This window comes from Hypanus sabinus, chromosome 6 (genome assembly GCF_030144855.1).
Source record: "Hypanus sabinus isolate sHypSab1 chromosome 6, sHypSab1.hap1, whole genome shotgun sequence".
Lineage (NCBI taxonomy): Eukaryota > Metazoa > Chordata > Chondrichthyes > Myliobatiformes > Dasyatidae > Hypanus > Hypanus sabinus.
In genome coordinates, this window is record NC_082711.1 from 174,110,854 (window position 1) to 174,137,169 (window position 26,316).

At 43.8% G+C, this 26,316-nt stretch overlaps 1 protein-coding gene across 4 annotated transcripts in view; it reads right to left on the minus strand.

The window, feature by feature from the left end:
- Positions 1-26,316, minus strand: part of ppm1e (protein phosphatase, Mg2+/Mn2+ dependent, 1E) — a 152,985-nt gene that overhangs the window by 21,702 nt on the left and 104,967 nt on the right. For all 4 annotated transcript variants that reach the window (XM_059973596.1, XM_059973598.1, XM_059973599.1 and 1 more), the window contains exon 2: positions 18,524-18,645. In XM_059973596.1, coding sequence (XP_059829579.1) covers positions 18,524-18,645 — 122 coding nt within the window. The remainder of the gene's footprint in view (positions 1-18,523; positions 18,646-26,316) is intronic.

The window sequence follows — 26,316 nt, forward strand, 5'->3', positions numbered from 1 at the left end:
AAGATGACCTCTAAAACACTACTCAACTTTTAAATGGAACAATCTCTCCTAATTTCTCTGTAACATGCTTATCATTCAGAATTGCACCGAATTGGGCCATTAAACTCAATTGCTCAATGCAGGGATTCATGACCTACATAAACCTCCCCTCACCCAGCTCTCCATTTTCCTCCACCATTATCCACTCACCATTGTACTCTTTCTTCCACTCTCCCTCGTGTTTAACCGGTTTTCGGTTGAATAAACCCGGTGGTTAGGTACCTCCTAATAAAGAATGGCAACAGGAGGTACAGTGCCTAATGTGTTCATGGTTTCTGCTGCTGTAGCCCATCCACTTTCAGGTTCAATGTGCTGTGCCTGCAGAGATGCTCTTCTGCACACCACTGTTGTAACGTGTGGTTATTTGAGTTACTGTCAACTTGAACCAGTCTGGACTTTCCCCTCTGACCTCTCTCACTGACAAAGCATCCTCGCCCACAGAACTGCCGCTCACTGTTGTTTGTTTCTCACACCATTCACTGTAAACGCTACAGACTGCTGTACATGAAAATCCCAGGAGATCAGCAGTTTCTGAGATACTCAAGCCACCCTATCTGGCACCAACTATCATTCCACAGTCAAAGCCACTTGGATCACATTTCTTCCCCATTCTAATGTTTGGTCTGAACAACAACTGAACCTCTTGACCACGTCTGCATGCTTTTCTGCATTGAGTTGCTGCTGCATGATTGGTTGATTAGATACTTGTATTAACGAGGAGGTAGTATACAGGTGTGCCTAATAAAGTGGCCACTGAGTGTATATCTCTGCTATTCATCGCACACATTCTCTTCACTTTCTCAGTTTTTCTTGAATTCTGAGGGACTGTCTTACATTTCTAGATGCTCCTCCCAAATGGAAGTGCCTCCTTGCTTCATGCCTCTAGGTCTGCAATGGGAGTGAGGTGTTAACCACAGAGAGTTGTTGAGTGGGGTTCACTGTGAAGGCCTAGAAGTAGGGTTGGCTGTTACAGGCAATGGAGCTACGTCTCTGCCTAATGCTTGGACTTCTAACCAGATGGGCGTAACAGTGAGCATAAAGCTATTGCAGAGCCAGTGGCCTGGCTTCAATTCCGCCTCTGTCTGTAAGGGGGTTGTACATTCTCCTCGTGACCACATGGGTTTCTTCCTGGTGTCCGGTTACCTTCCACGTTCCCAAGGTGTATGGGTTGAGAGGCTAGTTGGTCACAGGGGTGTGGGCTCATTAGGATGGAAGGGCCTGTCATTCTGCTGTACCTTTAAACAAATTTAAAAAACGAAGGAAAAGCTGGCTATTGTCACCTGAGTCAAACACCCGATGAATCAACAGGCAGCAGTGTAGCATGTAGGGTCTGACTACCTGATGCAATAAACCATGGCCCTAGTCCCTTTGAGCCCCTTGTCTAAGAAAAGATGTGCTGGCACAGGAGAGGGTCCAGAGGAGGTTCATGAGAATGATTCCAAGAATGAAAGGGGTAAATGTAAGGAGCGTTTGATGGCTCTGGACCTGTACTCACTGGAGTTTAGAAGAATGGGGTGGTGATGGGGGGAAGGGGGAATCTTATTGAATATTGAAAGGTCTGAATAAAGTGGATGTGGGGTAGTCTGGGACCAGAGGGCACAGCCTCAGAACTGAGAGATGTCCATTTAGAACAGAGATGAGGGAAGATTTCTTTAGCCACACGGTGGTTAACATGTGGAAATCATTGCCATAGGCCAAGTCATTGGGTGTATTTAAGATGGAAGTTGGTGGATTCTTAATTAATCAGGGCATCAGAGGTTACGGGGAGGAGGCAGGAGAAGGGGTTGAAAGGGATGATCGATCAGCCATGATTGAATGACACAGCAGACAATAGACTGAATGACCTAATTCTGCTCCTATGTCTTAAGACGAGGAGCTGATTATTGACTTCAGAACTTAGCTCTCAAGCAAGCAGGTATAGCATCTTTAGGTGGATGAAGGTTCATCGGCATGGCCAGAAATGAGGCGGGGCGAGGTGGGGGGGGGGGGGTGACTCCAAGCCAGGCTGAAACACAGATGGAAGAAGCTCCTTCAACCCAGCATTTTGTTAGCAAATGTGCAGTTAACGGGGAACAAAACTGAGCACCTCAGGACAAGATTGCTGTATCACAGAGAAATGAGAGACTGTTCTATGTGTTCTATGTTTGAATAAAATGTGGCTTACTTCTAGCACGCCAGATACAATGGTCAGACCCGAAGGCTTCTTGATTCACAGGATGGACCAAATTGCTACTTCAGAAGAGGTAAAGGGTGGATGTGTTTCATGATAATTCTCTGTCGTGCTCCAGTGTGGTGGTTTTGTTGAAGTCATGTTCCCCTGACCCTGAACATCTAACGGTCAAATGCTGTCTATTTATATTTACCTAGATTTCTCCTCAATGATCCTGACTGCAGCTTACATACCTAGAGCAGCCGATTATAATCAAGTGCTCGCAATACTGGATAATGCCATCTCCAAACAAGAAACAGTCCATCCTGACGCATTTCAAATCATAGCTGGGATCTTCAACCAGGCTTGCTTGGAGAAAACCCTGACTAATTATCATCAGCATATAATCTGTAGCACCAGAGATTCCAATGCAAGAGACCCACTGATACAGTAAAATACGGATTACCAACCCATTCCATGCCCAGACAACATTCTGGTAAATCAGACCATTTGGCTGTCCTTCTACCTGCATACAGGCAGAGGCTAATGAGCAAAGCTCTCAAGATGAGGACAACGAAGAGGTGGTCACTGGAGGCACAGGTGCGGCTACAGGGTTGCTTTGAGTCAATGGATTGGGTGGTGCTCAATGAGTCATCTGTGGATTGGAATGAATACACCTGACTGGCATGGACTTTACTAAAAATGTTGTAGAAGAATGTGTCCCCACAAGACCATTCAGAGTCCTCCCCAATCAGAAGCCCTGGATGAACCCTGAGATCCACAATCTGCTGAGGGCCAGATCAGAGGCGTTCAAGTCTGGTGATCAAGAAAGTTACAAGAGATCCAGGTACAATCTCTGGAAAGTGGGTGAAGTGGCAATTCCAGACCAATAAAGGACGCTCAACGGTTGTGCCAGAGCTTCAATGCTTTCACCTCTTATAAAGTAAAATCAAGTAACGTAAGCAACAACAGGGCTTCGCTTCCAGATGAACTCAAAGCCTTCTGTGCTCACTCCCAACTGTTAATACATGGATGTATTAACATCATGAGCTCCGACAACCCTGGATGATCCTATTATTTCAGTCTTTGAGGCCAATTAGTAAGCAGCCTTCAGGAGGGTGAACCCACAGAAAGCATCTGGCCAAATACTAAAGGCCTATGGTTGGGCTGAGTTCTTCTCCAATCTACGCAATTTACTTGCAAACGTTTCATCACCATGTGAGGAGAATCACCAGTGCGCTGTTGATGGTGGCGTGTCCTCCGAATGTTCGGCCTTTATATACCTTTCAATCAGCTGATCTGTCGTCATTTCAACTGTGATGTGAGGAGGAAACCTCGTTGCTGATTGGCTGTGCGGCAAACTTCGAGTGTTGAGGTCTGGAATTTTGCCTGCATCAGCGCATATACGTTACGTGTTTGTTTACAGAATTGTAGCGGAAAACCACGCTTCAAGGAATTCTCTTGCATAACACATGCTCGCTTGCGCCATGACTTTCACTGATGCCCAGTCAAATTCCTGCCCTCTTGACCTTCATGGGTAGAGACTAGGGGAAGTTGGTCATGCTGCTTTACAACTCTCCCTAGTCTCTGCCCAACGCTTTACAGTACCAGCAATCAGGGTTCAATTCCCACTGCTGCCTGTAAGGAGTTTGTACATTCTTCTTGTGACCATGTGGGTTTCCTCCGGGTGCTCCAGTTTCCTCCCACTGTCCAAAGGCGTACCGGTTGGTCGGTTAACTGGTCATTGCAACTTTTCTTATGATCAGGCTAAGATTAAATTGGGTGATTGCTGGGTGGTGCCACTCAAAGGGCTGGAAGAGCCTATTCTGCACTGTATCTCAATAAACATATACACAAGGGGTGATTGACAAGTTTATGGCCTAAGATAGAAGGAGTCAATTTTAGAAAACCTAGCACATTTCTTTTTCAACATAGTCCCCTCCTACATGTACACACTTAGTCCAGCGGTCGTGGAGCATACAGATCCCTTCTTTGTAGAAGTGGTCCACAGCAGGGTGTTTGATAACTTTGTGGCCTAAGGTAGAAGGAGATGAGTTAATAACTTCAAACTTCCTACATTTTCACTCAAAGAGTTGAACTGCACGTGCATGTAACAAGAGTGTCTTGGACCTCCAGGAGGTCCACAGCGGGGTTGGGGTGATTGATAAGTTCGTGTCCTAAGGTAGAAGGAGGTTATACAGCTCTCGTTACATGCCCTTGCAGTTCAACTCTTTGAGTGAAAATGCAGGAAGTTTGAAGTTAATAACTCACCTCCTTCTACCTTAGGCCACAAATATCAGTCACCCCTGCTATGGACCACTTCTGGAGGTCCAAGACGCCGACTTCTGCAAAGAAGGGATCTGTATGCTCCACGACCGCTGGACTAAGTGTATACATGTAGGAAAAATAAATGTGCTAGGTTTTTTAAAATTGTCTTGTCTACCTTAGGCCACAAACTTATCAATCACCCCTCATATAAGTAGATGGTGACAAACACATACTTAAGTAATAAATTTACTTTGAACTTTGATTTCTGAGGTACTGTCAATGGTGATAGGGTCATTGGCTGCCTGACATGAATGGGAATAAGAACCATCAGAACCTCAATCTAAGATGGATGGTCAGCTTTGCTATCACACAAGCACAAACCAACTCTCAGGAAGTGAGAGGAGTGGGGAATTAGCCATCTCTGAGTATCATTAGGCTGCCTGTAAGAATGATTCAACAGGTAATTTAGAAGGTCCAAGTCACTCGGAAACAATTTACTGCTTGCTGTCAGAATCAATCAGTCTTTAATTGGGTAAATGGGATGACAGAGCAATAAAGAAACATTCATTCAGCAGATGATTCTAGCAGTGGGAGAACCTCAAGTAGCAGAGTGAAGGGAATTGAAGGTGTTGGTGCATTAAGGGAGAGGGCATGTACTGCTTGCTGGTGGTCCAACAATTACTTAGCACATCAACCGCACCCTCCCCACCACTACCCCGCCACCACCAACAAAGCATTGTTATCCTACAGCGGTTGTATCTGATGTGACATTATCAAATGCCATGGTATGGGTTCAGCTTCACAAATTACAAGTTTCTAAGGCCATGACATTGGGCATATTTAAAGTAGAAGTTGGTAGGTTCTTGATTAGTCAGGGTGTCAAAGATTGTGAAGAGGAGGCAGGAGAATAGGGATAATAAATCAGCCACAATAGAATGTTAGAGCAGACCTGATGGGCCGAATATCCTAATTCTGCTCCTATGTCTTATAGTTAACAAGGCGGGGACAGGCAGAGTTTGTGAAAAGTGTATCAACCTAGATCACAGGCCTCCACTATCAATAAACCATGCTTGTGAGCTTGACCCTGGGAAGCAATCTCACTTGAAAGAGGGGCTTTTTGAGTTGAAGTCACAATACAAGGACTTGGATGCACAATTCAGCAGACACTCCAGGGTGGAGTTGAGAGCGTAATGTGAACGAAGAACCACCCTGTCAGGACGTACCATCCTTCTGAGGTGACATTAAACAGAGATCTTGTCTGCTCTCAATGGTAGGTTTGAAGCTTCCTAACACCAGGATTGGTTTTGTTCTCAGTCGATGGCATATAGAACAGATTTTCCGGGATGCCAAAGATAAAGGCAACTCGGGTGGCAGCTATGATGGAAACCATCAAACATTCTCGTTTCAGCCTGCTACAACTGCATCTGAGGTCTTTACACTAAGTACTGTAACAGCTTCTTCCCTTCTGCCATCCAATTTCTAAATGGACATTGAAACCATGAACATTATATCATTACTTTATCATTTCTGTTTTTGCACTACTTATTTAACTATTTAATATACATATATACTTCACTGTAATTCACAGTATTTTTTCTATATTATCATGTATTGCATGGTACTGCTGCTGCTAAGTTAACAAATTTCACGAATATGCTGGAGATATTAAACCTGATTTTGATTTTGATTCTGAGGTTATCTGGTCATCTTAACACTGGTCTCATGAGATCTTTTTGGAGGCATAGAACACTACAGCACAGAAACAGGCCTTCTGATCCATCTAGATCTTGTGAACTATTAATCTGCCTCGTCTTAGTTACCTGCACCCTGACCCCACCCCTCCCATCCATGTACCTACACAAATTTCTCTTGAATGTTAAAATCGATTCCATATCCACCAATTCTGCACCATACGCTCACCACACTCTGAGTGAAGAACCTCCCCTCATGTTCCTCCGAAATGTCTCACCTTTCACCCTTAACAGCAAACCCCTAGTTCTAGTCTCACCTGACCTCAGTGGAAAAAGCCTGCTTGCATTTACCCTCTGGTTCAAGACGGCGCTGGTGAAGCAGAGTGACGACTTGTTGGCAGCAAATGCAACCATTAGTTAAGGGACAGGCTGGAGTTCTGCTCCCTGCTCTGCAAGGTTACTGTTCTCTGCACTGACCTGTAACTCTGGCCTGCAACTAACCGGCTCCTGGACCGGCTGTGCTCTACAGTAAGCAAATACAATATAAGTATTTGCTTACTTTTATTGTTTGGACGATTTGTTTTTTTTCTGCACATTGGGTGTTTGTCCATCTTCTTTTTGTAATGGGTTCTATTGGGTTTCCTCGTTTGTTGGCAGCCTATAAGGAGATGAATCTTAAGTTTGAATATATTGTACATAACTTGATAATAAAGGTACTTTGAACTTTGATCTGTAGCCCTTGTTGTACACAACCAGCCGACTTCCTGCATACACCACTTCTGAAGTTCTTAACTGCTGTAGACAGATTCAGGGGCAGCTTGAGTCACTGCAAATTAAAATCCTCCTTTGTTCCTTCACTAAGGTCTGAACCGTCCCTGGACCAATTTTTCTTTGGTTCGGATCACCGGCTGAGCATCCCAACAAGCTGAGCTGTTCAAGGAGCCAGCCAACTTTGTGTATTTCTTCCTTTTAAACATGATTCACTGAGAGCCACTGGGGGATCTATAACTGCAGCTTAATAAAGCTCTTCAATGAAACTGCAGATAAATTAATTGGAAACCACCCCAGCTGTGCACTTGGCACATGTTCAACAGTACTCAATCAGTACAGTGCAGCTCATTTCATCCCACCCAGCAAGGGAGAGATCGGGCAGAATAACAATTGGTTCTACCGTGCGTGCTAAGAGTTTCTGAGACCATCATTGCACGGTCAAACTCACTACGATCACATTTCTTCCTTGCCCTGATATTTGGTGTAAACAACAACTCTTGACCATGTCTGCATGCTTTTATGAACTGAGTTGCTGCCACATGATTGGCAGATTGGTGTACCTAATAAAGTGGACACTGAGTGTATTCCTGGGATGTGCATTTGCTAATACTGTCTTCTAGAAGCTTCCAAGAGCAAGAGGACCACAACCTTGTAGGGTTTGGAGGCTTGTGTATCTCAATGACCTGGAGAGCTGTGTTGGCTGGAGTCAGGACTTTACGCTTTGGCTCTTGGTAGGGTCACCCATGCCAAATAGGTCAAAGGGTAGAGGCCTGACTGAGAGTGGCCCACCATCCTCCAGGTGTGGGGGTTCAGCTCACGCCTAACAACCCTGACTGGTAAAGCAAAACTGTTATGCAAACAGCAATGAAGAATCCTTCTACATCTGAGTGTGACAGTATTCCTGAGTCTCCACTTGGGACTTGCACAACTGACGGTAGTGAAAACCGAGAGGAAGCTACTGACACGACGGAGGAAGTCCTGAATGATGCCAGAGATGACGGACCTTCACAAGCTGGGGGCAGAACAGCCAAAGGAGTCATCTAGAAGATGAAGTGTTTCCATGAAGTGCCGTCTCGAACAGCTGTCCAACACTGGGCGCAGTGTCTAAGGGCTGCTCCCTGGTTAGCATTCTGAGGCAACTGTTGCTGGAAAATGATCAACTTGGTGCCCTCAAGTCTGCTGAAAGCTGCTGGTGCTCAGCTGCAAGGAGCTTTTCATGACCAAATGTTGCAGATTGGCACATTCCACTGTTAAAAACTATGTGCTGAGAGACACGTAGATGCTCAGTGCAGCTGCCACCAAAGGTCAGCAGGAAAAAAAACCCTGCATCCTTTCACATTTAGAGATTGAAACTTGTGTTTTCAACCACCGCCCCCCTACTAATGTGTTTAGAGGAAAGCTCCTGCCTGCCTGACTTAATGTAAATGTCGTGATGTAGCTCATACCAAGAATGGTGACATATGGTGCTTATTTATAAAATTCACAAATATATAAATTCACATTTTTGAGATTAAAAATATATGTATTAACATCATGAGAGGTATAGATATTGTAAATTCAAGCAGGCTTTTTCCACCAAAGTTGGGTGAGACTAAAACTGAAGTTCATAGGTTAAGGGTGAAAGGTTAAATATTTAAGGGGACCATGAGGGGGAACGTCTTCACTCAAGAGAGTGGTGAGCGTGAGGAACGAGCTGCCAGAGGAAGTTCCAAGTAAATTTATTATCTAAGTATATATACATCCCCACATACTACCTTGAGATTCCTTTTCTAGTGGGCTTTCACAGTAAAGTAAAACTGGATAGGTATATGGACGGGAAAGGAATGGAGGATTATGGGCTGAGTGCAAGTCGGTGGGACTAGGTGAGAGTAAGCGTTCGGCACGGACTAGAAGGGCTGAGATGGCCTGTTTCCATGCTGTAATTGTTATATGGTTATATAAATGCAAAGAAGCACAACAGAATCAATGAAAACTGCAAACGGCAAAGTTTGGTTTCAACACTTAAGGGATATTTGGATAAGTGCAAGGATGGAAGAGGTATGGGGGTTATGGTTCAGATGTGGGACGATGTAACTAAGCAGAACAGCAGTTTGTCATGGACTAGATGGGCTGAAGGGCCTGTTTCTGTGCCGTAATCCTCAATGACACTATGATTAATTACTACGACTACAGTGTATGGAGCAAGTACGACAGTGGTCATGGTGGACCCAGTCTGGTGGTTATCAGCTGTAGACAATAATAGGTAACTGATTGTGACTTGATTTTAATTCAATTCCTTGGGTTCTTAAGTGGTTTTTTTGAATCTATTGTAGGATCCAAAGACAAATAAGTAGGCAGATGGGGAGGGAGGGGGTGTCGGAGCAGTAGGTGGTGTGTTGTTTTCATCATCCTCACTGGGCATCTATGTTCTAACAACAAGACTCATGTCAGAATCTGAATCTGAATCAGGTTCCATATCATGGCATATATTGTGAAATTTGTTAACGCTGCGGCAGCAGTACAATGCATAGCATAATTATGCACAGAGATAAACTGTGAACTACAGTAAGTACCTATCTATATATATACATGCTTACTGTAATTCATAGACAGAGAGATAAAGAGATAAATTAAATAAGTAGTGCAAAAAGTAGTGAGGTAGTGTTCATGGGCTCAACGTCCATTCAGAAATCAGATGGCAGAGGGGATGAAGCTGTTCCTGAATCGTTGAGAGTGTGCTTTCAGAATATACCTTCTCCATTTTGAACAATCGTGCAAAAGGGATCCTCACAACTGGCGAGAGTGTTAAAATTTCTCAATGAGACATTGGGAACATTGGCTATTCACACTCAGTGGCTACAGGAGGTACCTAATAAAGTGGTCATTGAGTGTATTTCTATATGATCTTGGTCTCCTGCTTCTGTGTCCCATCCACTTCAAGGGTTGACGTGTTGTGGGTTCAGAGATGCTCACCCTGTTGTAACATGAGGTTATTTGAGTTACTGCCACCTTCCTGTCAGCTTGAACCAGTCTGGCCGTTCTCCTCTGACCTCTCTCATTAACAAGGCGTTTTCACCCACAGAATTGCCACTCACTATTTTTGTTTTTTGCACCATGCTCTGTAAACCCCAAAGACTGTTGTGTGTGAAAATTCCAGATCAGCAGTTTCCGAGTTACTCAAACTACCCGTTCTGTCATCAACAATCATTCCATGGTCACAGTCACTTAGATCACATTTCTTCTCCTTTCTGATGTTTGGTTTGAACAAAAACTGAGACAGCTGCTGCTGGGAGATTATCAGCTTGGTGCCTTCTACCTGCAACCTGATTGGCTGATTATATGCATAGTTGCATTAATGAGTAAGTGTGCGGGTGTGCCTAATAAAGTGTATTTATTAGTGTAATTGATAAATATATTTTCTCTGCCCTTCTGGTAATCATTTGCTATTCCATAGTTTAAACTAGAGTGCTTGTTTCAGCAGCCTGACATTGGGGCGTGCGAATGATGTGACCTGCCCACTTTATCTGTTTGTGTGTAATTACAGGCTTTTGAGTTGGAGCTGTTTATTCGAGAGGGGATTCTGATGTGGATTCGCTTGTTCTGTCAGCAGATTGTGTGGATTTTATAATTTTATGCAGCCCTCCAGATCTGGCTGTTACTAGGAGGGCCAGCATTTATTACCACTCCAGATGCCCTTGTGAAGCTGGCAGGGAGACATCACCTTGAACAGCTGCATTTCTGATTAAGGTCCTTCCACCATGAATTTGAGTAGGAAGTTCCAGTGTTTCAACCTAGTGACTGCGAACGATACTGGAAAGTACCGGCCATGCTCTCTTCTCACTGCTGCCATCAGGAATCAGGTATCGGAGCCAAAGGACTCACACTACCAGGTTCAGGAAAAGTTACTACCCCTCAACCATCAGGCTCTTGAACTGCAGGAATAACTTCACTTGCCCGATTATTGAAATGTTTCCACAACCAATGCATTCAGCTTCAAGGACTCTTCATCTTATGTTCTTGAGATTTATTCCTTATCATTATTTATTTATTTTTGTATTGGCACAGTTTGTCATCTTATGCACTCTGGCTGAACACCCAACTTGGGTGGTCTTTCACTGATTCTGTTATGGTTACTGTTCTATAGATTTGTTAAGTATGCCCACAAGAAAATGAATCTCAGGGTGTTATATGGCGACATTTATGTACTTTGAGAATAAATTTACTTTGAACTTTGAAACTGAGGATCAGTATTCCCTGGTAAATTACAAACTTTATCACTAACTCTTCACCTCCCTCTGGTGCCTCTCCTCCTTCCCTTTCTCCTGTGGTACATTCTGTCCTATCAAATTCCTTCTTTTTCAGCCCTCTAACATTCCCACCTATCACCTGCCAGCTTCTCATTTCTACCCACCTATGTTCCACCTCTCCTGGCCTCACCTATCACCTGCCAGCTTGTACTCCTTCCTTTATCCCTGCCTTTTTATTCAGCTTCGTCCTGAAGAAGGATCTCGGCTCAAAAACTAGATGCTGTCTGACCTGCTGAGTTCCTCCAGCATCTTGTGTGTGTTACAAATTTTCTGCTCTTATGATCTTCAAACTCTTTCTCGGAAAACCAAAGGGCTCGACAGCACAATGAAATTGCCATTAATTCCATTATCAGCTCCTCTTGCTGCAGAGAGACAGGCCTTTAGTTTTGGAAGGTAGTCCATCTTTTGTGGATTTTGTTATCGCTAACTTCATCAAATCAGCCATTATGAAATAGCAGAGCAGACTTGATAGGCCGCATGGCCTAATTCTGCTACTACTGTATGACTCCTGGTCTTATCAAAGACACAGTACTCCTCACCATCAAGGACATGTTCAAGAGGTGATGCCTCAAGAAGCCAGCAACCATCCAGAAGATGCACTCTTCCTAAAGACTAACTCTTCAAAAACAGATTCTTCCTCTCCACCGTCAGATCTCTGAATGGTCCCTGAACCTATGGACATTACTTGTATGTGCAATATTTATTTAATTTTGCGTTCTTATAGTAGCTTTGGAACCTGTACTTCTGCCGCAAAGCATTTCACATCACCTAAATCAATGAAGATAAATCTGATTCTGACTGCTGATGTTGTGTACAGGAGACATGTTTCGGGGGGGGGGGGGGGTCTCAGAATCAGGTTTAATATCACTGGCATACGTAATGAAATTTATTGTTACATGTGAGCAGTACGTTGCGAGTCATAATGACAGAAACTGTAAATTACAGTAAGAAGTTTGTCCATCAGAGCAGCCTGCAGATAACAACCACTGAGCTGAATCATACTGAAGAATGCCTTTTGGTTTTGTGTTTTATATTCTGTGTTTTCGCTTGGTTTTGTTTTGCTGTTCATGTGATTTTTTTGCATGTTGGGAGGGAGGGGAGCTTGATGTTTTTTTTTGAATGGGTTGGTTCTGCGGTTCTTCATGGTTTCGTGTTTGTAGGGAAGACAAACTTCACTGTTTTACACTGCATCGATACTTTAGATGTACTTTGAATCTTGGATATATATAAATACACGTTTAAAATTAAGTTAAATAAGTCAGGCAAAAAGAGAAAAAAAAAAGTAGTGAGTTAGTGCTCATGGGTTCATTCAGAAACCTGATGGCAGAGGGAAAGGAGCTATTTTTGAATCGTTGAGTGTGTGCCTTCAGAATCTCGTCCCGGCATGTGACGAGAAATTTGTTAACTTAGCAGCAGCAGTTCAATGCAATACACAATATACTAGAGAGGAAAAAAATGAAATAATAACAAAATAAACAAGTAAATCAATTACGTATATTGAATAGATCTTAAAAAAGTGCAAAAACAGAAATACTGTATATATTTTTAAAAAGTGAGGTAGTGTCCAAAGATTCAATATCCATTTAGGAATCCGATGGCAGAGGGGAAGAAGCTGTTCCTGATTCACTGAGTGTGTGCCTTCAGGCTTCTGTACCTCCTACCTGATGGTAACAGTGAGAAAAAGGCATGCCCTGGGTACAGGAGGTCCTTAATAACAAACAATGCCTTTCTGAGACACCGCTCCCTAAAGATGTCCTGGGTACTTTGTAGGCTAGTACCCGAAATGGGGCTGACTAGATTTACAACCTTCTGCAGCTTCTACCTCCTCCCTGATGGTAGCAATGAGAAGAGTGCATGTCCTGGGTGATGAGGTTCCTTAATGATGGATGGCACTTTTTTTTCCTTGAAGGTGTCCTGGATGCTGGGGAGACTAGTGCCCATGATGGAGCTGACTGAGTTTACAACTTTCTGCAGCTTAATTCAATCCTGTGCAATTGCATCCTCCATACCAGACGGTGATGCAACCAGTTAGAATGCTCTCCGCTGTACATCTGTAGAAATTTGTTAACGTCTGGGTGACATAACAAATCTCCTTAAGCTCCTAATGAAATATAGCCGTTGTCACTGAAATCTATTGAATACTGGAAGGCTTAGACAGTGTAGAAATGGCGAATAGGTTTCCTATAGTGGGGGATGTCTAGGATCAGATGGCACAGCCTCAGAATTCAAGGACATCCCTTTAGAACAGAATTAAAGAGGAATTTCTTTAGCCAAAGGGTGGTGAATCTGTGGAATTCATTGTCACGAATAGCTGTGGACACCAAGTCATTGATTATATTGAAACCGGAGGCTGATGGATCTTGATTTGCCAGGGCATCAAAGGTTACAGGGAGAAGGTTGGAGAGCAGGATTGAGAAGGAAAATAAATCAATGGAGCAGACTTGGGGGGATGGATGGCTTGATTCTGTTCCTATGTCTTATGATCTTGTGTGTGGTGTGTAGCAGACACAGAATTGAAAGGAATATCAGATATTTAAGGAGGATACGCCATAGTCCCTCTTGATTGAAAGAATTAGGAACTTTTGTTAGATCAAAGAAAGACGCAGCACTGTTTAAGGAAACCTTATACACTTTTGTTAGTGTTGATTTACAGTGAATAACACTACTGTTTGTGAGATTTTGCTATTCACAGAGAGGCTGCCAAGTCTGACCAGAATGTATTGATCCGTGGCTGCTGCATTTCAATTTAAGTAATTGCAATGACAGACTTTGAATAATCAAGGGCACATGAAAGGCGGTAAGCTAAGATACAGTGGATTCTGATTAATTGGGCCATTGGATAATTGGGCAGCCACTTACTTGGGACAACTCTTAAAGATTAAAAACCGATCGCTAGGATTCCCTTCACTTATTTGGGACACTATGCTGCTTAATTGGGACAAGAAGCCATTTCTAACAATTTCTAACTAGCATCAGTTGCTTTAGCTTGTGTGGCTGTTAGACACTACACTGTACTTAGAGCCGACAGTTTTTAAATAGTGTCAGTTGTGTTCAGAAAGCAGTGATTTTTGTCACTGTGAGTTGGTGAGAAAAAAAGCAGAAAGAAAATTCTGAACTGTTTTGCTTACTACAGTTTCAAGCATTCAGACTTGGAAATGCCAGAAAAGGCTGAATAAATGAAATAAATGAAATTATTTCACTATTTCAACAAGTTAGGAACTACAAAGAATTTGAAGGTATCGACAATTAGCTTGAATGTTACAATGAAAATTGTAACCAGGGAATTATAGACTGGTGAGTCTGACATCGATGGTGGGGAAAATGCTAGAGTCAGTTATCAAAGATGTGATAACAGCACATTTGGAAAGAGGTGAAATCATTAGACAAAGTCAACATGGATTTGTGAAAGGAAAATCATGTCTGATGAATCTTATAGAATTTTTTGAAGAATTAACTAGTAGAGTGGATAGGGGAGAGCCAGTGGATATCGTATATTTAGATTTTCAAAAGGCTTTTGACAAGGTCCCACACAGGAGATTAGTGTGCAAACTTAAAGCACACGGTATTGGGGGTATGGTATTGATGTGGATAGAGAATTGGTTGGCAGACAGGAAGCAAAGAGTGGGAGTAAACGGGACCTTTTCAGAATGGCAGGCAGTGACTAGTGGGGTATCGCAAGGCTCAGTGCTGGGACCCCAGTTGTTTACAATATATATTAATGATTTAGACGAGGGAATTAAATGCAGCATCTCCAAGTTTGCAGATGACACGAAGCTGGGCAGTGGAGTTAGTTGTGAGGAGGATGCTAAGAGGATGCAGGGTGACTTGGATAGGTTAGGTGAGTGGGCAAATTCATGGCAGATGCAATTTAATGTGGATAAATGTGAGGTTATCCACTGTGGTTGCAAGAACAGGTAAACAGATTATTATCTGAACGGTGGCCGATTAAGAAAAGGGGAGGTGCAATGAGACCTGGGTGTCATTGTACACCAGTCATTGAAGGTGGGCATGCAGGTACAGCAGGTGGTGAAAAAGGCAAATGGTGTGTTGGCATTCATAGCAAAAGGATTTGAGTACAGGAGCAGGGAGGTTCTACTGCAGTTGTACAAGACCTTGGTGAGACCACACCTAGAGTATTGTGTGCAGTTTTGGTCCCCTAATCTGAGGAAAGACATTCTTGCCATAGAGGGAATACAGAGAAGGTTCACCAGATTGATTCCTGGGATGGCAGGACTTTCATATGAAGAAAGACTGGATCGACTAGGCTTATACTCACTGGAATTTAGAAGATTGAGGGGGGATCTTATTGAAACATATAAAATTCTAAAGGGATTGGACAGGCTAGATGCAAGAAGATTGATTCCGATGTTGGGGAAGTCTAGAACGAGGGGTCACAGTTTAAGGATAAAGGGGAAGCCTTTTAGGACCGAGATGAGGAAAAACTTCTTCACACAGAGAGTGGTGAATCTGTGGAATTCTCTGCCACAGGAAACAGTTGAGGCTGGTTCATTGGCTATATTTAAGAGGAAGTTAGATATGGCCCTTGTGGCTAAAGGGATCGGGGGTATGGAGAGAAAGCAGATACAGGGTTCTGAGTTGGATGATCAGCCATGATCGTACTGAATGGTGGTGCAAGCTCGAAGGGCCGAAAGGCCTACTCCTGCACCTATTTTCTATGTTTCTATGAAAATGAAGATTTGGAGGATGCAACAGTTTCTGACGAACATCAGACACGTGCACTTGTAGACACTACACCGAGCTTAGGGTGAGCAGCTCTTAAATTGTGTTAGCTGCGTATGCTTGTGTCATGTTATTCATTTGGGCCGACCGACACTGAATTAAAGAGAAGTGATTTTTGACACTACTTTATGCAGGAAGGCAATGAGAACAGTTCATTATCTGCACTAGGTGTCCATGTTGAATTTGTTCATTTACAGACAATCAAAAGAATGTAATCACAAAGTACACTGCAGATGCTGGGGTCAAAGCAACACGCACAACACACTGGAGGAACTCAGCAGGTCGGGCAGCATCCATGGAAACGAGCAGTCAACGTTTCGGGCCAAGACCCTTCATCAGGACTGAAGAGGGAGGAGGGAAAGGTGCCAGGTGAAAAACCAGTAAGGGGAAAGATCAAGGGGTGGGGGAGGGGAAGCAGGGAGGGGATAGGCAGGAAAGGTGAAGAAGGAATGTAAGGGGAAAGTACTATGGGTAGAAGGAGGTGGAACCATGAAGGAGGTGATAGGCAGCTGGAGGAGGAGACAGAGTGAAACTGGGATGGGGGAAGGGGGAGGGAGGGAATTACCAGAAGCTGGAGAATTTGATGTTCATACCAAGGGGCTGGAGACTACCCAGACGGTATATGAGGTGTTGCTCCTTCAACCTGAGTTTGGCCTCATCATGGCAGTAGAGGAGGCCATGTATGGACATATCCAAATGGGAATGTGAAGCAGAGTTGAAGTGGGTGGCAACCGGGAGATCCTGCCTGTTGTGGCGGATGGAGCAGAGGTGCTCGACGAAGCGGTCCTCCAATCTGTGTCGGGTTTCGCTGATGTAGAGGAGGCCTCACCGGGAGCACTGGATGCAACAAATGACCTCAACAGACTCACAAGTGAAGTGTTACCTCACCTGGAAGGACTGTTTGGGGCCCTGAATGGTGGTAAGAGAGGAGGTATAGTTCAAAAGAACATGGCAGGATACACAATGAATTTCTCGATTGATAACTAAGGAACTAACACACAGTTTTATAGTACTGTACAGTAGTACTATTGGTAGTGCTCTCATTGGTTCTGTATTTCATTTAAATGCATCATTTGTTATTCAGTTAAATGGCAGTTTGTCTTTCTTAAACTATTTCCATGAAACTTTGGCTAACTGGGGCAGCCGATTAATTGGGCCAAAATGTACTGGTCCTGATGTGTCCCAATTAACCACAATTCACTGTACTTTCCTTTTTGTTCTTATTTTAATGTACTCCTTGCATGCTGCTGTCAAAACTGCAATCAATCTACATTTCCTTCCATTACTGCCACAACCAGCAAGGTCTTGTTTCCGATAAACCATAATGTAGTCAGAGATGTTACTGGCCCACATTTAATTTCTCATATTTACCCGGAGTCTGTGGAATTGGTATCAAAACTTTGGGCAGAGAAGATAAAGTTCAAAGTAAATTTATTATCAAAGAACTTAGGTGTCACTATATCCTCCACTGAGATTCATCTTCTCACAGGCATTTACAGGAAAATGAACTCAACCAGTTCAATTTCCATCACTATTGTGTGTGAGTGTGTGTGTGAATGAGTAAGCGTGTATGTGTGTGAGTGTATGTATGTGTGTGTGTGTGTGTGTGTGTGTGTGAGCCAGCATGTGCGTGTATGTGTCTGTGAGCGAGTGTTGAGTGTGTATGTGTGTGTGAGTGAGCGTGAGTGTATGTGTGCCTGTGAGCGAGTGTTGAGTGTTTGTATGTGTGTGAGTGAGCGTGTGTGTGTGTGTGTGAGTGAACGAGTGTTGAGTGTATGTGTGTGTGTGAGTGAGTGAGCATGAGTGTATGTGTGCCTGTGAGCGAGCGTTGAGTGTTTGTATGTGTGTGAGTGAGCGTGTGTGTGTGTGTGTGAGTGAACGAGTGTTGAGTGTATGTGTGTGTGTGAGTGAGTGAGCATGAGTGTATGTGTGCCTGTGAGTGAGCGTTGAGTGTGGATGTGTGTGTGACTGTGTGGTGAGCACCCATCATTAAGGACCCTCACCATCTGAGACATGCCTTGTTCTCATTCCTACCATCAGGGAAGAAGTACAGGAGCCTGAAGACCCATACCCAACGATTTAGGAACAGCTTTTTCCTCTCCACCATCAGAGTTCTGAATAGTCCATGAACCCACGAACCACATTATTTGTCTTTTGCACTGTTTATTTATTTTGATAACACAGTAATATTTATGTCTGCCGCAAAACAACAGCTTCTGCGACATATGTCGATGATAATCAACCTGATTCTGATTATTTCTCAAGACAGAATGTCTCCTCTTGGACTCCTCTCTCTCAATCATTCAGCAATAAAACTTGTCATGAAGATGAGCCTGCAAGTCTATAAAGCCTTTTGTTTTTACTAGACTTCCCAAAATATTACACAATCATGTACCCCTAAAGTGCAATCACAGATATAGAAAAAGTGTCTGCCTGATTACACACAGCAAGCTCCCGCAATCAGCAAAGTGGAATTTATTTTTACTAGTCTGGTAAAACACCCCAAGGCTTTTCAAAGGACTGCAGAAGGGAGTTCTATTCCCCTCCATCTCTCCTCTCTGGGTCTTTATATTACTTACGTGTTATACTGTCTGCGTCATCCAGGAGACTCGGTACATAGTGGAGGACAGAAAGGTCACTCTGAAGAATTTCATTTGTTGTCGCTCTTGCCAACGCAGCAGCCAATGAGAAGGGGGCATTACTGAAAGACAAGAAAAAGTGCACTTTAGAAAAAAATTTGCTGTCAAACATCATGGGAATTCAAAAATGAAGAAAAGGGCACATAAACAGTGATAGAGAAGCACTCGGACTCGGGCCCATCATGAACTAAAAAGGGACATTGTCTGTGGTCGTTGAAGTCACTGTTAAAGATTACACCCAAAGGTTACACCGAAGCATAGTGAAATACGCTGTTTTGTGTGAAATCAAATCAAATCAGCGAGGATTATCCTGGGCAGCCCGCAAGAGTCACCACTTTTCCAGTGCCAGCCTATCATGCCCATGGCTCACTAACCCTAACCTGCATTCCTCTGGAATGGGGGAGGGGGAACCAGGGCACTCGGAGGTCAAGGGGAGAATGTGCAAACTCCTTCCAGACAGCGGCAGGGGTCGAACCCTGATCTTACAGTTGGTTCTGTAAAGTGTTACATTAACAGCTCACAACCGCGGCACACCAGTAAGTATCTGTTAAGATACTGAATAAGGTGTTTACATCTGCCTTCATCAAAGACGTGTGTTTGTACCCAAAAAGGAAACAGGTGAGGCATTGGATGTACTAAAAATTGATTGCATGGAGCTATCAACAGAGCAGTTAGTTATCAGGACAAAATGGAATGCTTTAGGTTCTGAGGGAAATGTGAGAGCAAGTGGCAGAAGCACTGACCATATCTTTCACTGTACTCTGAATATTGAGGGGTGCAAGAATTAGAACTTCTCTCGCTGCAGAAAGCTCTGATCTGTTCACCTGCAATAAGAAATGACCCAGAGTCCTCTACGGGTTGGCAGAGACCAAGGCGAGGGAAGGAATCAGGCCACATGAGTGCAGTAGAGAGTTCCATGGGAACTGAGGAGACAGATTTAGTTCAAATGCAAATCTACACTCAGTGGCCACTTTATTAGGTATGCCTGCTCGTTAATGCAAACACCCGATCATGTGGCAGCAACTCAATGTATAAAAGCATGCAGACATGGTCAAGAGGTTCAGATCAAACATCAGAATGGGGAAGAAATGGGATCTAAGTGACTTTGACCACAGGATGATTGTTGGTGCCAGATGGGGTGGTTTGAGTATCTCTGAAACTGCTGATTTCCTGGGATTCAGAGTGTACAGTGGCTTCTGACTGTACAGTACATGGACAGTCAATATGGTTTTGTGATTTAGATTTGATTGTATTAATATTGGATAGAAAATTGATTTGTTTGCCTTCTCTCTCATTGGAGGTCAGATGGGTGCTGAAGGAATTAGCAAACATCTGGTGACATTTCAACAGAGGGTCAGGCTTATTGGTCTTTTTACGACCCGGTCACTAGTCTGTACAATTGGAGCCAAATGATGGCCCACACTTGGAGGAATCTTTCAGAGTTGGCCACTCAAATGTTTCTCAAGCCGAGAAGCCAGAATCCATTTGAGCTTTTATTTCTTATCAGCGGTCCTTTCATTAAGAACAAATAGTTGCACATTTCTATGGTAACTTTAATCACACTGGGATATTCCAAAACACTCCACTGCCCATTAAGTGTGTTTACTCTGTCGTGATATAGAAAACACAGCAACAGCTCTCAAACCAGCAAAGTGATAATAACCTGATAATTAATTTTTCGTGATGTTTGATGGAGAGGTAACTATTAATTAACCAGGCACCAGGGAGGACTCGCTCTCTTTCAAATTTCCATCTCCGACAACAAACAGGAAGTGGCCCTTACTACACTGTGATGTTCCCTTAGTGTTGAACAAATAGCCTCAGCTTCATGTTCGATCAGATTAGATACTATCTTTACTCGTAATACAAACATAAAAACACACAGTGAAATGCACCCTTTTGCGTCAATGGCCAACGCAGCTGTGTTAGAAGCACCCACACGTGTCACCACATTTCCGCCGCGACCATAACTAACCCGTACGTCTTTGGATCTGCACACGCAGCCACGGGGAGAACATACAGACAGCAGCAGAATCGAACGCGGGTTGCTGCCGCTGGAAAGCGTTACACTAACTGCTACGCCATAGAGCCACTCATACAGAAGCTTTTACTTCCGTTACTCTCCGCATTCAGTCGTCTGAGGCTGAGTTTCTCAATTAACAGGGATAGTTGACATTGATGGGCAGATCGTTCAAGTTCAAGTTTATTGTCACTTGTCTACAGCTAAATTAAATAGTGTTCCTCAGGAACAAAGGTGCAAATCACAGAATGTATTTTACGCACAGCACACAATGATATTAACAGATCAACAGAAGTGTTCTGTAGATGTACAAGTTGATATAAAGTGCACATGCAACATACATTTAAATATACAACAGTGTGAGTGGCGTTGTCATAAATAATGTGGAAGCTGGGTTTTCAGAGGCCTAACAGTCTGGGCAAAGAAGCTGTTACCCAGCTTCAAAATCCTTGTCCTGTACTGGGGTGCCTTCCCTCCGACAGTAGGAGGTCACAGAGATTGTGGGACGATTGGGAGGGGTCCGTGACAATCCTGAGCGCTCTGCGATCACAGCACTTCTGGTGTAGGCCCTGGTCTGGTATTGGCCCTGCTCAATACATGAGAGAAATCAGAAGGGCCTCAGCCTTTGTGTTCCAGGTATACTGTAAACCAAGCAATTCTGCTTTAGACAAAATATGTGATTTAAAACATCAGCACATTGTATTATTCCAGCGCTTAGCACCATTCACTGATTTGAATTGGAACAACAAGGTGCTTTGAGACAAGCATCTCACTGAATAAAATTCCTCTGTACTCCATCCCATGGGGTTTTGTCTACTTGCTTAGGAACTGTCAACAGTAACATCTCAGCAAACAACCGAGCAGACTTAATTACACTGGCTGAACATCAGCCAAAGCTCTTCACTGCTTTTAGCAGGCATTTAAACAGGCTCATGTGCCGGGAGGGGACAGAGGTATATAAACCATGTACTGGGGCTTTGGCCGGAAACCATGAATTTTATCAAAGTTGGCTGATAATACACAGGTAGTTGAGAAAACAAGTCATGAGGAGAGAACACATCCCAACCATCCTTACAGAGCCTCAATCATCAGGCTCTTGAGCAGAGGGGATAACTTCACTCACCTCAACACTGAACTGTTCCCACAACCTGTGGACTCTTTTTCAATGACTCTTCATCTCAAGTTCTCAATATTTATTGTTTATTTGTTATTACTATCTTTATTTCTTTGAATTTACTGTGAATGCCCACAAGAAGGTGACAGACAGTAGTGTGCAAAAGTCTTAGGCATATATTATATATATACACATAGCTAGGGTGCCAATGACCTTTACACAGTACTGTAGTAATTTTATGTATTGCACTGTACTGATGCAGCACAAAAAAAATCAAATTTCATGACATCTGTGAGTGTTGATAAACCTGGTTCTGATCTGGGTCTCTGCTGTGGACTGAGAGTGGGAAGGGGGCAGGGAGAAGGGAATCATGGTTGGGAAAAGGGGAAGGGTGAGGGGAGGGAGCAGGAAGCACCAGAGAGACATTCTGTAATGATCAATAAACCAATTGTTTGGAATCAAATGACCCTGCCTGGCATCTCAGGGCTGGGTGTGTCTGCACCCCCAACATCCCCGCCCCGGCACTCCTTCTCACACCCCTCCCACAGTGCTCTGTCCTCGCCATCCCAACATCCAAGTTAGGAGTTAGGAGTCAAGTTAGGAAAAGGGGAAGTACAATGAGATCTAGGTGTTCTTGTACATCAGTCAATGAAAGCAAGCATACAGGTACAGCAGGCAGTGGAGAAAGCTAATGGCATGCTGGCCTTTATAACAAGAGGAATTGAGTATAGGAGTAAAGAGGTCCTGCAGTTGTACAGGGCCCTGGTGAGACCCCACCTGGAGTATTGTGTGCAGTTTTGGTTTCCAAATTTGAGGAAGGACATTCTTGCTATTGAGGGAGTGCAGCGTAGGTTCACAAGGTTAATTCCCGGAATGGCGGGACTATCATATGTTGAAAGATTGGAGCGACTGGGCTTGTATACACTGGAATTTAGAAGGATGAGAGGGGATCTGATTGGGATTGGACATGCTGGAAGCAGGAAGCATGTTCCCGCTGATGGGTGAGTCCAGAACTAGAGGCCACAGTTTAAGAATAGGGGGTAGGCCATTTAGAACAGAGATGCAGAAAAACTTTTTCACCCAGAGAGTGGTGGATATGTGGAATGCTCTGCCTCAGAAGGCAGTGGAGGCCAAGTCTCTGGATGCATTCAAGAGAGAGTTAGATAGAGCTCTTATAGATAGCGGGGTCAAGGGATAATGGGAGAGGGCAGGAACAGGGTACTGATTGTGTATGATCAGCCATGATCACAGTGAATGGTGGTGCTGGCTAGAAGGGCCGAATGGCCTACTCCTGCACCTATTGTCTATTGTCATTGCTCCTGTCAGATCTACAAACTTGCTCTCTGTTCCATGTTGACAAGCACAGTACTGTGCAAAAGCCTTAGGCACCCTAGCTATACACTATATATGTGCCTAAGGCTTTTTTTTTGCACAGTTCTGTATGTGGTGTGAAGTTAAGCAATTTACATGTACCAAGAAACAAATATTAGCATGCAGGTCAAGCAATGAATCAAGAGGATACATGAAGCTGCAAGGGGGGGGGGGGAATGAGATGTAAAAGAACTCCTGCTGTAACAATATGCAACTTTGATAAGACCATATCTGGATGACAGCATAATTTCTTTATATCTTCTTTGAGGAAAGAGGTACTTGCTTTGCAGACAGTGCAGATAAGATTCAGTGCTGGGACGAGAGGGTTATCTCGTGCAGAAAGTTATACAGAATGGGCCTATCTGTTCACAAGTTTATGAGGTGATCTCATCGAAACATCAGATAGGAAAGGGTTGCATGACAGACAAGAACCTGAATAGGAGAGACTGAAGAGGAGGAAACGGGGACAGAAGGAAAAGGACAGGGAACTGAAGAGTAACACACACAAAATGTCGGAGGAACTCAGACAACGCCTTTGGAAAGTTGACATTTCAGGCCGAGACGCTTCATCCTGATGAAGGGTCTTGGCCCGAAACGTTGACTGTTTATTCCTTTCATTCGATGCTGTCAGGCCTGCTGAGTTCCTCCAGCATTTTGTACATACGTGTTACTCTGGATTTCCATCATCTACAGAATCTCTTGTGTTTAGGAAACTGAAGAGAAAGGGTGGAAGATCGGAACAAGCTTGGCCATCAGGCAAAATAATGAACTGATGCATCACCGTCTGGTATGTGGGGGTGGGGGGGGGGGGCACTGCACAGGGTCGGAATAAGCTGCAGAGAGTTGTGAATTCAGTCAGCTCCCTCACGGGCACTTGCCTCCTCAGTATCCAGGACACCTTCAAGGAGTGATGCTTCAAAAAGCTGGCATCCATCGTTAAGAACCCCATTCACCCAGGACATGACGCCTTCTCACTGTTACCATCAGGGAGGAGGTACCATATAACATTAACAGTTACAGCATGGAAACAGGCCATCTTGGCCCTTCTAGTCCGTGCCGAACGGTACAGGAGCTTAAAGGCTCACTCTCAACTTCTTTCCCTCCGCCATCAGATTTATGAACGGACACTGAACCCATGAACACTACCTCACTACTTTTTTCCCCTCTTCTTGCACTACTTATTGGACTTTAAAAATATATATGTATATACTTACTGTAATTTACAGTTTTTATTATGTATTGCAATGTACTGCAACATAAGCTTCACAACATGCTGGGTTCTGATTCTGACAGAAGACAAGACTGGTAAAGGAGCAAACCTGAAGATGCTGCGTGTCAATGTGAAAAGTATTCAAAGTAGGTAGATAAGTTACTTGTGAAAATGATAAACGTAAGTGGATATGGTACCTTTGCAAATAAGGTGACGTGACTGCAGGATGACCAGAGGGGGTTACGCAATATTCGGGAAGGGCAGATAAGAAGGGAAAGGAGGCAGAGTAGTGGTGTTAAGATAAGATCATTGGTACAACAGTAAGGGAAGAGCTTGCTTCGGGAATTTCTACAGGTGAAGCTAAGGAATAGAAAGAGGTGAGGCAGGAAAGGGCACCGAACAGAAAACCAGAGATCCATGTGATAAGGGTGGAACTTTGATTCCGGATGACTTTAATCTGCATATAGCTGGTGCAAATCGATAACCCAAAAGAGGAGGAATATCCAGGCTGATTTGCGACAGCTTTCTGGACCCATGTGCTGAGGAACCAACCAAACCCTCCCAAACTGAATACTGTGGAATGAGGAAGGATTAATAATCAGCCCCATGTGTGGTCCTCTGGGGGAGATTAGATTTGATTTGGTTTATTTATTGGTCACGTGTACATCGAAACAGACAGCTTCGCTTGTGTTAACAAGCCAACACAATGTGAGGATGTGCTCAGGGCAGCCCACAACTGTCATTACACATTCCAGCACCAACATGCCCACGAGCAGCCTTGACACAACAGAACGCTTCAGTAAGATACAGAGTGAGAGTGTTGATTCTGAAACTAGGCTCGTGATTCTGCACAAAAGAAGTTATAAAGATATGAGGCAAAGGTTGTCTGCAATAGATCAGGGAACATAAGGGAGGACAGAGGATAGGCAATACAGTATTTAATGAGCGCATTTATGAATTTTTATTTCTGTCTGATACAAAAATGAAACAGGAAAAGTGGCTTCACCGTGGAATTGGAAAAAAATACAAATTGGGACATGTAAAGAGATTAGAAAAAATAACAAGCTTGGAGATTGGGAGCAGTTCAGAATTCAGCAAAGGAAGACAAGGGATTGATTGGAACGGGTAAATCGAGTACGAGAGTAAGCTTGCAGAGAACATAAAAACAGACTGTTAAATCACCTTGTGGACATTTGAAAAAAAACATAGTCAGAAATGGAGGAACCTGAGCTAAGGATTAAAAGAAATGGCAGACCAATTAAATTCATTCTTTGGATCTATCTTCACAAAGGAGGATGCAAGTAACTTCTCATTAACTTTGAAGAAGAGAGTCTAGCAGGGGTTCCCAACCTGGGGTCCATGGACCTCGTTAATGGTAGGGGTCCATGGCTTATAAGAGGTACGGAACCCTTGGTCTAATGACAGAGTGAAATAAATGGAAGATTTGTATTCAGAGAGAGTGGTGTTAGGGAAACAGGAGGTGTCCTATGGTGGGGGAGTCTAGGACCAGAGGGCACAACCTCAGAATAGAGGGATATCCCTTTAGAACAAGGAGGAGCACGGAAAGATGGTGACAGGGGACTTTGTAGATCCAGGTGACTTCTTCCAGCCTGTCCACGACACAGCTCATTTCTCTTCTGTCTTTCTTTTCTTTTCAAGGTGTTGTGGTTTTGTTGGAGTCTGTGATCTACAATTCTTTGCAAGCAATGGATTTTTGGACTAACTTGGCAGTCTAGTGCTTTGCTATCTCCAGGAAAGGCCTGGTAGATGTGCAGCCTCGGGTCTGGGAGGTCAGAAGTCAGGGAGCAGCCCCATGGGCGTCCCGGTCCCTTGCTGATTTCACTGACTGAAGCGTAGTGGAAGATTGAGGCAGCAGGTGGTGTGCTTGCTAATCGGCAGCTGCTGTCAGAAGAAGGCCCTTGTACTCGAGCAATCCCCCCCTCTCTCTTTCTTTTGACGGAGAGAGAGCCTGTCAGTTCCTCGAGATGGGAGGGAGGCTTGGAGAAGCAACGTGGAAG